This window comes from Nipponia nippon, unplaced genomic scaffold, assembly GCF_047370975.1.
Source record: "Nipponia nippon isolate SJK-2023a ecotype South Korea unplaced genomic scaffold, ASM4737097v1 scaffold_12, whole genome shotgun sequence".
In the NCBI taxonomy this organism is placed as follows: Eukaryota; Metazoa; Chordata; class Aves; order Pelecaniformes; family Threskiornithidae; genus Nipponia; species Nipponia nippon.
The window spans coordinates 69,927-84,600 of record NW_028262313.1 but is presented as its reverse complement, the minus strand read 5'-3'; the positions used below and the strand labels follow the sequence as shown (position 1 = coordinate 84,600).

General features: G+C 48.9%; 1 protein-coding gene across 12 annotated transcripts in view; it reads left to right on the top strand.

Moving 5' to 3' along the window:
- The window catches only part of HDAC8 (histone deacetylase 8), a 31,605-nt gene that overhangs the window by 15,497 nt on the left and 1,434 nt on the right, over positions 1 to 14,674 (top strand). For 5 of the 12 annotated variants that reach the window (XM_087748165.1, XM_087748164.1, XM_087748172.1 and 2 more), the window contains 3 exons: positions 789 to 961; positions 2,648 to 2,742; positions 12,999 to 13,182. In XM_087748165.1, the coding sequence (XP_087604291.1) occupies positions 789 to 961; positions 2,648 to 2,742; positions 12,999 to 13,182 (452 nt within the window). Of the gene's footprint in view, positions 1 to 788; positions 962 to 1,148; positions 2,617 to 2,643; positions 2,743 to 12,998; positions 13,183 to 14,674 lie in introns of those variants that run through there. The other 7 variants (XM_087748166.1, XM_087748176.1, XR_015702469.1 and 4 more) reach the window with 6 other exon arrangements.

The window sequence follows — 14,674 nt, the reverse complement described above, 5'->3', positions numbered from 1 at the left end:
TATTCCAGGGATCACATCTGTTTCTACTTGAGCAAAATAAAAACACTGTTGTGAAAGGAATGTGTTTTTCTCCATTATTTGCCTTGTATTTTGGGCTTTGGAGCACAGTGCTGGGAACAGGATTATTCCCTTTGTGGTGTTCATAATACTAAAAATCTCCTGGAGCAAAGCCAAATGTCTGACATGCCCAATTGCCTTCTGCAAGAGAGAATACTTCTAGTAAACTGTCTCCAGGACACTGGCCCTGCTGCACCCCAGCATCTGCTAGAGCTGGGGGAAATGTATTTCTGCCTCAAGAGCCACATGGGAGAGAGGAGAGCAAGAACCTAGACAGAGCCTTCCTCTATTTGTCCTGTCCTGGTGAGAGGTGTCTGAGAGTTTAGGATTGTTTTGCCAGGCCCTGCTCTTCACCGTGACTTTTACAGAGGAGAAAAGTCCCTGGATTTGGCTTGCAGCCCTTCCGCTCAGGGTGGCCAATGTAAATGTGTGGTGTGATGCTACCGCTGAGCTGATCGGGACTAGATGTCTCCCCTCCCCTGTGTTCTTAGTGATGCTTTTGCCTTCATCAGCCTTGTGATGAGTGCCTTGAGAGCTAAACTTACTGCAGGAGAGTAGCGGAAGCAGAAGGCTAACTGGGAGCAGAGGGAGCATAACTGGTATGGGGGGGGTGGGAGCAGAGAATGCAGAAACCTTGAGAGGCATTGGTGGATTTGAGGGACCAGGACCATGCCACCAGCATCCTTCTGAGCCATGTTTGCAGTAACCCCCGCTGCTTCTCCTCTCCACAGTGTGCTGAAGGAGGTGTACGCCGCATTCAACCCAGACGCGGTTGTGCTGCAGCTGGGTGCAGACACCATTGCCGGAGATCCCATGTGCTCTTTCAACATGACGCCCGAGGGAGTGGGCAAGTGCCTGAAGTATGTCCTGCAGTGGCAGCTAGCAACTCTCATCCTGGGAGGAGGTGAGTGCATGCGCATCCTGCTGTTCACAAGGAAGCGGGTTTGTCCTCCTGCAGGCCCTCCTCGCGTGTGTGCCCTTGGGCTCGGCACTGACTGGAGTTTAGCAGGGTGGCTGCTGGGCAGCGTCCGGAGGGCACTCTATGGCGCAGTGCTGTTTTCACACAGACCTGAAATCCTTGATACCGACAGGTGCAAGTCTCAGTCCTGACCCTAAGATCTTGAGTTAAAGGCTGCTTGGCTCCTCTGGAGGAGAGCAGAGGATGTTGACCCCGATGAGCTGACTCTGGCTTCTCAATGGCACCTCTGATTCCCATCTCTGCTGATCAGCCCTTCAGTGCTTCTCTTTAGAAGCGAGCGCTGTGTTCCCAAACTGACCTCAGGCATCTGGCAATGAGTGATTTCATTTGGATTCAGGCAGGGGCTTGGGAAAAGGACTGTCTGCCTGCATGGTACGGCAGGGCTCTGGTACCCAGCAAAAGCAAAGGTTGGCTTAGCTCTGCCATGCTGCATAACCATCTGCTTGTCCAGTGGGGAGAGCACAGCACAGGCTTTATGCAACAGCATTTCAGAACAACAAAAGCCACTGTGTGCCAGGGAGAGCCCCCCAGCTCTGTGCCTGGAGCTGTATCAGCTCTAGCTGTTGTCCTTTTTGAGGCTGGGGAGATCAGGTATAGCATGTTAAGCCTAAAATTTGATGTGCCTAATGCACTTTGTTTTGGAAAGGTTATGAGTGTTCAGTCTTGCTATGGCATGTCTGTGGGTATGCTGGGGATGGCACCTTTCAGGCAGAAAGAAACCCCAAAACTTTTGTCAAAAAATGAGGCACAACTATTTGTCACTCGTGAAAATACCAAAGGACTGTCCCACTACTGCAACTTGTGGAAGCATTTGAAGTGGAAATTGGGGGATGAGTCAATACTTGCAAAAAACCAAAACAAACAAAAAAAAAAAACACCAACCCACAAACAACCCAAAGAGAAGGGAACGTTGGAAAATATGGTCTCCCTCTCTTTTCAAAGTGGTTTTCTCTCTTACTATTTTAGTCATCTTTGCTGGAAAAAAACTTCCTCTGAGTCTCTTGCAGGATTGCTTTCAGCTAAAATTTCTCCTTGTGGGCTCATGTACCATTACCACGAAGGTGACCATTACCATACTGACTGTGAAACCTCATTTACTTGTAAAGCAGTTGCAAGTTGTACTAATGAGCTTCATATTTGTCCTCTCAAACATGACAGTGCTGAAGAGCTCGCCGGTGAATGGCTGGGCATGTATGTTATGCTTTATGGGTCGAAGGCTGGCATTAAAAAGCAGGAATCCTGTCTCCACTGCTGCCCTTGCACTTCTCTCCCTGCTACCTTTGAACGCTCCTCCTTGTCGCCAGGAGAGAGCCCAGCACGCGGGGCTGGGGGCTTGTGCTGGGTTCGAGATGGTGGCTGAAGCAGCCTAGCCTGTGCCACGCTGGGTGTAACTGGGGTTCAGTTTGGGAGGTCTGCCCTTGCATACGGTGTCATTCGGACCTGCCCTTGTGTAGCCAGCAGGTGCAAAATGCAGTTTTTGGGTACAGCTTGAGTGGATGAAATAAGCTGAATTCATGTAAACTGTGTGTGTCGCCTCCACAATTTGTTCCTTCCACTAAAGTCTCTCCCTCTCTCTTCCCGTTCCAAAATCACAATTCTTGCTGGAGACAGGAGGCTACAACCTTGCCAACACAGCTCGCTGCTGGGCATACTTGACTGGTGTCATCCTTGGGAGAACGCTGTCCTCCGAGATCCCTGATCACGAGGTAAAGCTTTGACAAACCCTCCCTTCTACTTGTGCGAGAGCTGAGTCGTTCTACCTAATCCAAACGGCATCCTTGCCGCTCAATACTGTTTTGTTGAGACACTCCGATAACAATAACACACTGTCCTAGCAGCATAGTGGGTGCTTGTTCCCAAAACCCGAGGCCGTCCGCATCTTTTTGCAAGGGATCTCAGGCTCCAATAAACTCCAGTCTCAGATAATTACAGAGAGGATGGGGAGGGGGAGTCATCTGTTGGCTCAAAGAGCTCTTTAGGATGTGCACATAGTTTTGCCAGGAAAGAGCCAAGCCTTTCTCAAGGCTTTAAAGTTTAGCCCTGCTTTCATCGACTTACAGAAAGTACCAGGTGCAACTTTGAAGCTTTTCTGACCAGCAGTCTTGCAGCGGGCCATGGGGTCAGGTGCTGTTCAAGATCGCATATGAGCTGTCTCAGTTCCAGTGCTGGCACTTTTAAAGTCTTGAGCGGGTCTGGACAGCTGGTTGGAGGGACACAGTCTAGACTGAATTTGGGTGGAATAACTATAGGTTCATAATAGGTCTCAAACTGCAGATCAGTGTTATTGACCCTACAGAAACAAACCTGCATGTGCAAAGCAGTTGAAGCCTACAGTGACTACAGAGGAGAATTACAGTTTTGCCTTTGTCTAAGGATACCATGGACCACTATGCATGAGGAAGTAAAGCATTTGTCTGGATTGAAACTGGAAATTCATCATTCTAGAAGCTGGTGATTACAGCTACAAGATGCTTTTTGAGAGCTGTCGTGCTTAAATATGATCCTTTAACCAGGTTTCTGCAGAAAGAGGTTTTAAACAAGACTGGATCTTTCGTATATGTGGGAATTGAAAAGGGTGGGTCCCTCTGTAGGAGTTGACTGCTGAAGGTGGTTAGGTTTTGCCTGTTTGTTGTTGCTCTGAACGGTTTATTTGTTGTGGATTCCCGCACCGAGTGCCCTGAAGGCTAAGAGCAGCGTGGGAATGAGTTGATTGCAGGATGTCACAAGGTGCACAGTGGGGCCCTGTGTGCTCTGGCTGCTCCTTGTCAAAGGAATTTTTTGCCAAGAAAGGTTGGACCAGAAGATCCTTGAGGTCCCTTCCAGCCTGGTATTCTATGATTCTATAAATTTGTATCCCCTCCTGGGCTGCCCGGTACTTGGGCTGCAGAGCTGAGCTGGCTGCGAGTTGTGGTGCTGCTGGTGGCCAGCCTGTTTGGGTTCCCCTTGCAGCGAAACGGTGCTTGTGGTTTTGTTTCCGGAGATGAGGTGAGATGAGCTGCTCAGGGTTCACCCTGGAGCAACAAGTTCCCGGAGATCAGCCCAGCCTGTCTCTTGGAGCTGTGGTGCAGCAGTTGAAGAGGAGTGAGCCGGAGGGAGGGGAAACGTGGGCTGCCTTGCATGAAGCAGTCACCAAGTGCTGCTGTTCCCACTTGGGCACCTATATGAGAAATTTTATGGCAGGCTTGCAAAACCAAGTGCCTGCCATGAGCAGGCACATCTTGACTCCTGCACCACAGAGAGGGTTTAATAATAATCATCTCTGGGGTGGTGATGTTAGCCAGCAAAGCAGCCGGTGAGTATCAGAAGCATAGCTGCAGTGCTTATTGAATGCTGGTGAAGGTGAAGTGGCTGGAGCGGTGGTTCATCATAGCCAGAAAGCTCTGGGGTGAGTGGAGTTTGCTGGAGCTGAGTCGGGAACAAGTCAGAAATCTACGGTGCTCTGCTAGAGCATACATCAGGTCCACAACAAATGCATGGAGATGCTGGCATATGATAAGTTGTCTGATTATTTTAAAGCCTGTGGCCATGTGCTTCATCAAAGGTAATAAAGTAGCCTTAGTGATAAAGTGACCTTGGTAATAAGAAACAGCCTTGGTACGAGTTGAACGGTTCTGGGTCAGGTACCAGCTAAAAGATGGTGATATTCATGTCAGTAAGCAGGGAGCAGCAACCTGCCTTCAGGGAATCTGCATCTCTTTTGGGACCTGGAAGAAGTGGGTACGTGAACTGCAGTGGGGTTCAGATCCCCAGGGATGAAGCCCCTCAGTTACCAGGTGGAAGTGGTGAAGTTGTGTTTGAAGAGCAGGAGGTGAAGTACCCCGAGGCACGGCCCTTAGGTTGGCATAGGAACCTTTCCTTACAGCTTTGCTCCGAAGTAGTAGAACAAATGGATGTATGCTCCCTGGCTTTGAGGCACTGATGAACTGCTAATTAAAAGGCACTGGGAGGAGTGTTCCCTGTCTACAGGTTTATCCCAGTATTATCTGCTACAGAGCCTGCTGGTGGTTGGGACTACCTTGCAGCTGAAGGTGAGATTTTGGGCTGTAATGTGTTACCCACGTGCATGCAATGCCCTGCAGCCGTGTAGGGCTTGCACTGAACCGAGGCACAAGCCAGCTGCCACACTTGTGTTTTTGCCTGCAAGTGGCCACTGTGGGCTGCTTCACAGTCAGGAAGGTGTGTGTCCCCGGTCAGGTGTGAAGTTTTTGCCTCTCCTAGAGGGGTGCTAGCTCACATCCTCTGGCCGGAGATCAAGAGCTTAATTTCTAGCCTCGCTAATGGCACCAGATGCTATTTTTCATTTACATTAATAATCCTGTTCTGAAATGCATTAGGCAGTTTCTATCAACAAGTACCCTGAAAGCCAGAACCATAGTCTGATGCTTACAGTTTTTCAAAGGATTTCCATTATCAATTTTAAATGTTTTCTTGCTTCTTCCCATCAGCATTGGTCTGTGTTTTAGCTCTTGAACCACAACCAAGATCAACAATTTTTGAAACCAACCATCTTGACAAGAACATTGAAGGATTATTTTTGTTTTCTTTAATATAACTCTGATGCAGTTACCTGCCCCCTCCTCCTCCTAAAGTGGATTATTTCATAATGCTGTGCATAGTATTTACTTGCCCAGGAGTAAGGGTCCCCCTCGCGTTTTTGTATTGGATGTGGCAAGGCCATTTGCATTGAAACAGAGATGTCCAAACTTTGCGCACTGAAGGGTTAGGTTAGCAGCTCGCCCCGAGCCTGGGCAGCTGTGGCCAGCAGCCATGGGGTACATCGGCCCATGGTTGCTCTCATGCCGCTACACACAGCGTAACACTAATGACGGTGCAGCACAGCGTGCGGTGCTGGATCAGCGTCTGAATGTCTGCCATCCAAATCAGATGGAGCATGTTTGCTTTGAAGAGCTTTGCCGATCCATGGGGCTTGTGTGCAGTTATGCTCTGTCTTCTTGGGTGTGCTAAATGAGACATTTATAAAGTCTCGTTAGCCTTGTTTAGTCCCCCCAAAAATGCTCACAAACCAGAGAAGGTAACGTTAACAGACTTTGAGCAGGAATGGAGGAAGGAGGGCAGGGAGGGAAGAAACCCAGAGCACGAGACTGATGTCTGTGGGCGTCTTAGTGGACCGTGGGTGTCTGTAAGACTTACGAGGAGCAGCTGGGGTCACTTGGCTTGTTCAGCTTGGAGAAGAGAAGCCTGAGGGGTGCCCTCATCACAGTCTACAACTGCCTCAAGTGGGGCAGCAGAGGGGGAGGTGCTGATCTCCTCTCTCTGGTGACCAGCGATAGGACACGAGGAAATGGAATGACGCATCAGTAAACTAGTGTGAAACGCTTTCATAAACGACATCGAGGTCTTCTTGTAAGGCGTGATTTACAAAATGAGGAGGGCCGAGGGAGCAGAGCATCCTTGTGCGCGGCGTGAGCGAGGTGGCCTGACGGGCCCCGGCTCATCAGGCAGAGCAGTGTGCTCTCAGTCCTGGCCTTCTGGCTGCTGCCTGCTGCCCTCCTCAGGGTTATTTACTGGGGAAGAGTTAAATGTCGCTCTGTTTTGTACCCAGCTGGGGAGATTTTGCCTCGGTGTGATCATGTGCTTGGGCTGTGCTTGCAGGAATCAAGCGTTTTGTGTGAGATGCTGACTGCGTATATCTGGGCAGCAGTGAGCCTGCAGCACATTCGGTGCTGGGGCCCCAGAGTGGTGCTTGCAGAGTGCTTTTTGAACGCGATGTGTTGGGCAGGGAAGTGTTGGCAGCTAAATGAAAGGGACCACCAGCCAGTGACCAGCACAGGGGGTGGTGATAATACAGGGCACTGCTACTGTGGGAGGAGGTCTGGGGCAGACAGAGTCCCCGTAGGCCAGTTTCTAAAGGTCTTCATTCTTGAATTAAATCTTTTATGCGCTTTTCATGGCCAGGGATCAAAGAGGCAAGCTGTGGCCCTGCTAAGATACCACAAACTGAACACAGTCACGTTCCTAAACTGCGCATGCCCCTTCTCCTGGGGACCCCAGGAGGGTTAGAAGCAGGAGAAGTGGCAGCTCAGCCCTGTCGAGGAAACAAAAATCACTTTGTACCTGCTGAACAACCTCCGCTCCGGTCCCTGCTCCACCAACTGCCGCCGCTGCTCCCAGAAGTGAGCGAACAAGCAGCCGGGCCTTTCTGAGGGGATGCAAGGGGCTTGGGGCAGGGAATGGGACAATTTGCATTTGGGAGGCGGGGGGGCACAGGAAAGCTGTCACAAAGCCCTGATTGTGAGTGAAGCCCTTCAGTTGTTCCTTGCCTGTGGGCTGGGGCATGTTCTAGTGTCTGCTGGTGGCTCAGCTGGTGTTGAGCTGGGCGCCTGGCCCGGCAGACAGCGATTCTCAAAAGGCAAACAGCTGTTCCACAGAGCTGAAGAGAACTGGGAAGTGGAGTTGAGCCCTCTGTAGCAAAAGTCCTTTCCTCTTCCCAGCCCATGAGAGCTTTCTTCCCAAACCATGGATCTGAGATTTTTTTCCCACGTGCTGCAAGAAACAGTTGTGTCATGGTTATGTCCACTGCAAGTGTTTCTCTTTCTCCCTTGGCCTGGACACCGGACTTTGCTTGCTTGACGTGTTGTGATGGTCTTAAATAGCGTGGGAATGTGCAATCTGGAGGATGGTACCTCCTTCACCATGTCAGGTGAGCAGTATTGTCCAGGAAGCTGTCAGTCTGTCTGTATCCTCTCCTCTCTGCCACAGTAGCCGATAGCAGATGCAGGGGAATGAGTATAAAGAACAGTGTGAACACAGAGTTTCTCTGGGTGCTCTTCCAGTTTTCTGTGATGTATGGCCAAGAAGTATCCTGCTGTCTCTGTATTCGTCCCACTGGTAACATGTAAGGCTTGGTGTGTGAGAGGATTCAGCATTATTATGGTACATACATGTTTAAGCTAGTCCTGGGGGCAGCTGTGGGTGTTCAGCACTTCTCCAAACCTGTCCTAGTCAAGCAGGACCCTGGGCAAAAAGAAGAGTGCAAGGCTAGCAACTGACTGTGCATAGTGTGCTTTACGGGACTTGCCAAGTGCACGCAGGAAAGGGGGTAGCTGATTCTCCAAGGCGGCATGTTTGGGGCCGTCCTTTTGGTTTCTGTAATTCCTTGCTCTCCATCTGGTACTTGACAGGGCTGAATTGGCTGAGCCTCTGGTTTGGAGCGAGGTGGGGACGCCTGGTTGTATGCCAAGATGTGATCCAGTATGCACCTTGCATGGGGTAACACTAAAGGTAGGGGCTTTAATTCCACCGTTCTTCATTAAAACCCTGCCTACCATAAATGAGGCAGGGGAATTACACCTGAGAGCCTGCTCTGCCACCTTGGTTTGAGTTACCTGGAGCAAGTTCATCCACCTCTTTGAACAAGGATGACGGGTCCAGTGTCTGTAGCACCGAGGTTTCAGGTGATGCAAAGGTCTGTACCCCTGTAATAGAATTCACATGCATGCAGTCTCCGTCTGCATCATCCAAGTTTTTCTGTCTTCTGGATACTCTTCAACAGTCGGGGAGTTGTGGGCAGGTTATCCCTGCCCGTTGCCCCCCCAGCCTGTGTATTACAGCGTGTAGGTCTTACTGTGTGGACAAAATGTGGTGGCGTTTTTCTGTGTGAGAGGATTGTTAAAAGATACCTGTGAGGGGTATATTGGGCTGGTAACAGTTACCAGGACTTTCATTTTAAAAAATAAATGAATTAGAAAATTGCCTGGCTCATGAAAACTGGACGTGGAAAAAAATACTTGCTTTTAGGTATCAAAACTCCCCTTTCAAAGTAAACTGGCACCCAGTACAGGAATGTTCCCTTTTGTTTATGCTCAAGGGCTTTATCTGGTTTGAGATAATGGAAGCAGTCGGGCTTCCACCACTTCCTTTAGGAAACTGTCCACTTTAAAAAATATTTCCATCGCAAGAAATGCTCAGATTTTCTGGTTGGTTCCCTCAGTTTTGTTTTGTCCCAGTATCCCTAGTGCCACCAGGCTGTTCTTGCCCAACTCTCAGGGCTTAGACCTCCAGCTGGAGACTCCAGCAGCTCCTCTTGCAGTGTAAAAATTTGATTCTTCCCATCCTTTCTTCCTTGGTAAAGCCTTTCTGGCTGACTTTCATTCTCATTGGAAACTGCATCTTTGGGTTTGTAGCTTAAATCTTTTTCATACTTTGAAATAAGATGGGAAGCAGCACAGATGTGCAGGAAACCTGGGAGTGATTTCTCCAGCTGATTTGCACTTGGTTGCTCGAGTGGTTTGGGTCAGTGCCTGAATGTCTCTTAGAAGAGAAGGAAGCTGGGTTTGGGGTTGCTCTTATGCTGTCTCTGAGGTGGAGACAAATGCAACGATTTCTGGTTACTTGGCCCCATGTTTGGCTGAGGCTGCTTTACTCAGACCCATAACTCTTCCTTGTGTCCATGGTCCTCCAAGGTCTTGTCGCTCATGGAGGAAGAACAGTCAACTGGAAACATTGCCAGCTGGATCTGTTTACTCATCATCAGGAAATTATCAGCCGAGGCTGATAAACCAGTGAAGCTGTGAAAAGGCTGGTCTTTGTGTAGGCCTCTATGCCTACTCTTTTCTTCCTCCAACACTTCTTTTCCTGCAGTCATGCCACATTCCCATCTCCTGAACCATTACTCCCACCCTCTCTCAGACCACCAAAGCACTCAGCAGTTGTGGCACTACACTGGGCACTGCTCCTTTCTCTGGGACACCCCGCTGATGGGAGGGAAGGGATTTGCAGTCCCAGGTATGCCTCCCTCTGGTTTAAACTTCAGCTCCTTTTGGCCTGCTCAGGGCTTTGGGATTGTGCATTGGACGTTTGTGATTCTCTCAGTTTTGGCATGCCTGAGTTTTAAAGGGGAGCAGTTGTGAGTTTCCAGGTGAGCTGCTGATTAAGGAGAGCAATTTTAGCTTTCCTTGTGAGTCTTGGTTCTCAACGCTGTTTTTTTCATCCCTGAAAATGACAGGTTTTTTTTCAGGGATGAAAGAGATAGATTTTCCCCTGCTACAAATAAATGGATGAGTGAGTAGTGCACGCCTTTTTTTTTGTTGCTGAAGCATGAGTTTGCCTGCCTGTAACATCCTCCTTGTTCCGAGAGATGAAGAAACAGAATGAGTCTTTTCTGAAATACTGAAAACCACCTCTTGAATCCCCTCCATGCTGCAAGAGAGTGGATACAAGGTGCTTGTACAAATAGCTCTTTTGTACTGTCTTTGGAAATATTAAGGCTTAAGCCTCTCACCTCAAAGAGAAAATCAACGTTACTGGTTTGTTTTGGTGGATTTGCCTCTCTGGGTCCCTGTGGTGGGTCAAAACTCAGCCGATTCCCAGATGCTGCCTGTTGCTTTTATCAGTTGATGAGTGGTTGAAATAATTTCTTTTGTTAGTGCTTCCTCAGAGACAAGGAGCACCTCTAGCTGCAGCAATGAGAGGCGGTCCTGTCCTTATCTGCCTACCTGCCTGGCTGTCCTGCCAGCACAGGGGAGCAAAAGTGGGCAGGGGCTCCTGCTGCTGCCCCTGTGCCCTGCTGGTTTGTGCCTCAGCCCTTGTGTCTCAGTCTGTGACCTGGGGTGACTGGACACGTATTTTGTCCTGCCACCTGCACAGGAACCTGTAGTAGAGGGGTAGGAACGTGTTGAACAGCTGGAGCTGTTCGCTTCAGAGCGCCTGCATCGGAGCTCTTGGATAAGCCAGTTCTAGATTTACCAGGCTTGCCCTGCTGACCTGCTTTCTGGGGGATGGTGTAAAACCCAGCCAGCCCCAAGCTCTTCTGCATTGACTGTGCCCTGCAATCCATGCTGGGTGGCTCAACACACGAAGCTGCTCTACAGGATATTAGTTATTTAATACCAAAAGCTTCTCAACTGCCATAAACCACAACAGTGCAAAAGTCCAGGTATTTTTGCCCTTTAACATAGACTTTGAAAAACAGTTTCATGAAACTGTGTTGGTGCTCTGTTTCACTTGATGCCACAGAAATCAGAGGATGAGGAAGTGCAAAATGATGCCTTCATCAGGATTAACTGTGCCTCGTTGTTTCCCAGGTTGTATGTGCTAGACCCATGGTACAAAGTCTGCTGTGCCACTGCCTGTGTAACCAGCAGGTTGTGCAGCCGAGACCAGTTACTGAGAGGTGTGCGTTTTCCATGTGCTCTTTCACGGATGCTGCAGTCAAGATTTCATGTGTATTTCCTTTTTTCCTGCAAATAAGCCAGCTTGCTTGGTTTGTGGAGTCAGTGGGTTTTGCCAGTGGAGCCTGTATGCTCTGGGAGTATCTGTCTCCTGTTCACACTACAAGAGCTAACTCGAACCAGACTAGAGGCACCAGCTCTCAGTGAGGACTTCCCAAAACACATTGGCTTCTTCTGCTGTAGCCATTTTCAGTCTTTCTAAGCAGGAAAAATGTCAGTGTTCTCATCTCAGTATTTCAGCAGGGCCTTTCCAAAGCGATCTCCAGGCAGAGGTGAAGAAAAGAAAATGTTGAGCTATAAAAGAGATTACTTAAGAAAACTGTGAAGATAGTCTGCTTGAAAAATAGACCTCGGTCCTTGGGCTGACCATGGAGAAGCTTGGAAGAAAGAGGCCTAGCCTGCTAATTAGCTAACCATGTGTTCCCATGCTGCACGATACAGCTGGGTACGGCTCCTGTTCAAGCTGGCCCTGGGTCCATCTCTGATCTGAATAGTCATGGTAATTTTTTAATGAGCTAAGAGCAGCCACGATATACTGCAGCTTTCTGCTGCCCTGCGTTGGTTTGGGGGACAGATGGGATCTCATTCTCACAGCGTTGAAAGCATGGATCAAAACCCTGACTCGCTAAAAAGGAAAGATTTTTCCATTTTTTAAATCAGCTGGCTGGGTCTACAGTGACCGAGCACTGCACAAATGAGCTGGTGCAGCTGTCAAAATCTGCCTTTTACTCCCTTTTCAGTGGAATATTGTGTCGGCCCACAAAAAAGCAGGGCAGGCAGCAGGGCAGGCAGCATGCCTGACCCAGCTGCCTTGCCCATTCTGTGTGAATAGCTGATGTACTTACAGAGCGGGCAGCTCCGTAACACTGCAATTCACAGGCTGGTAAACCCAGTGTGATTTCAGGTTTGCTTTCAAATGCTGGACTGTAACCTACAGCATTCAGGAGCCACTTCATTTTCCTCGTCAGTACTGGCATTTGAGGTGTGCTTGGAGAAGCCCTCATTGCCCCTGCTAGTGCAGAGATGTCGGTCTTGGGTTGCCAGATCTGCCACCTCCAATCTCATCCTTAAAGAAGACCCCAGCCCTGTGTATCATTAATCACTTGGGAGACTATAATGCTGTGACTTTCCTTACCTTTGGTACAATAGCTTTAAGTCTGGACTACGCTCCGTGTGGTGAAGCTCTCCAGGGGTAGCAACAGGACTGATTGCAACTTCACTGCCGAATTTTTAACCCTGGTGTGTCTGCTTCTTCGCTCAGCACTGTGTGCTTGTGAAATAAAACTGCTGGCAATAATTTGCGATTCTGTGTTATCGTGTAGAGCCCATATGCTGCAGATTTCCTCATTCAGGCTCAGCTGCACGCTATTGGAGCACTCAGCCAGGAAAGACACATTATTAACCTTGAAGCACACTGATTTTTCTCTTTCCAGGTGTTTTCACAGTCATGTCAATGCAGGACTCTGCAAGGTGGGGAGGGGAGCCAAAAGGAAGGATATTGGATAGGCAGCACTTGAATTTTGTTCTTAAAAAAAATCAGGTTTGCAGGTAACCATGTGTAAAGTGAGTGTCAACAGCTTTCCCAAATAAAGCATTGGGATAGACATGAGACTGCTTTTGGCTGCACCACTGAGCTCTGCTTTCCAAGCCCTTGAGTTGGTAGCGGTTGCAAACTTCAGGTGGGCACGCACACTGCAGAAGCACCTCTTTGATGTAGTTGAGCTACATGTGCCCCTCAGATGGAGAAAATGTTTTTGCCTTTTTACAAACAGGTACCCATGGGGAGCCCTCCCTCCAGCCTCAGCCAGCCAGAGACCTCTCTGCTGACTCTCCTCTCCTCTTCCCTGCAGTTCTTCACAGAGTACGGTCCTGATTATGTGCTGGAGATCACACCAAGCTGCAGGCCAGACCGCAATGAGCCACAGAGAGTTGAAGAAATTCTTAACTCTATCAAAAGTGAGTTGTCCAAGCCAACGCTTCTGCTTCAGGCTTACAGGTCTTTTTAGAGAGGACTTCAGAAAGTTCATTGGAGTCTTTCTCAATGACTAAAACGATGAACCATTCACTTGACTGCTCAATGTGGACAATGTCATCTGTCTCCTGCTTCACTTGGGATTCTCAGTGTTAGTAGCACATCAGCTCAGAGCTGTGGGTCCCTGTTAGCAAAAGTTGCCATTGCCTTTTTCCTCTGGCTGGGCAGAGGAGCACGGGGCCTTGTCCTTATTAGAATCGTAGAACAGCCCAGGTTGTAAGGGTCTTCAAAGATCATCTGGTCCAACCTTTCATGGGAAAGGGAGCCTAGATGAGATTATCTAGCACCCTGTCCAGTCGCATCTTGAAAACTACTAGCAATGGGGGCTCTACCACGTCCCTGGGGAGGTTGTTCCAATCCCATCATCCAGATCGTTTATGAAGATGTTGGACAGTGTGGAGCCCAGTACCAATCCCTGGGGGACCCCACTTGTGACAGGCTGCCAGCCTGAGTAAAAACCATTGATCACCATCCTCTGTGTGCTGCCTGTGAGCCAATTCCCTCCCTACCCGCTTTGCAGACCACCCATCCAATCTATATCTTGCCAGTTTGTCCAGGAGGAGGCTGTGGGAAACAGTGTCAAATGCTTTGCTGAAATCCAGGTAAACAACATCCACTGCTCTCCCCATGTCGACAGAAGATGTTATTTTGTTGTAGATGACGACCAGATCAGCCTGGCATGATTTACCCTTGGTAAATCCGTGCTGGCTTTTCCCAGTCACCTGCTTCATTTGGTTTGTAATAGTTTCTAGGAGGACTCGTTCCATGGCTTTCCCAGGGATTGAAGTAAGACTAATGTGCCTGTAGTTTCCTGGTCCTCTTTTGCACCCTCCTTGCAGATGGGTGTGACAGTTGCCCTCTTCCAGTAATCAGGCATATCCCCTGATCTCCACGACTTTTCAAATATTATAAACAGTGGCCTTGCAACAACGTCAGCCACTTCTGTTAACATAGATTTATGTGGGTTGAACCTTTGCAAGAGGTCACAGACCACCCATCCCTGCTGGTGGGTGGACACGTGCATCGCCGTAGGTATGTGTTCCTGTGATCTGGGGTCCAGCTACGCTGGTAAGGACAGAGGTGGACAAGGTATTAAGAACCTCTGTCTTGTCAGCATTATTAGTAACTGGTTTCCCTGCCCTTGTTAGCAATGGGCCTATGTCTTCCCTGGGCTTCTACTTACTGCTTACATATCTGAAGAACCCATTCTTGTGTTAACTTCTTGATGTTTAATAAAAATGTCACTGAAAGCAAGGGTGGTTACTAAAGCCAGGAGGGTGTGTAGCTCTCTACAGGAAGGTAGGCTCAGTAGGTATATCTGTAAATGTACAGTAAATGTGTCTGTAAATCTGCATTTCTAAAAGAAGCATGGCAGTTGGTTTTATATATCCTTTTCCTGGTATCTTTACCCAGCTT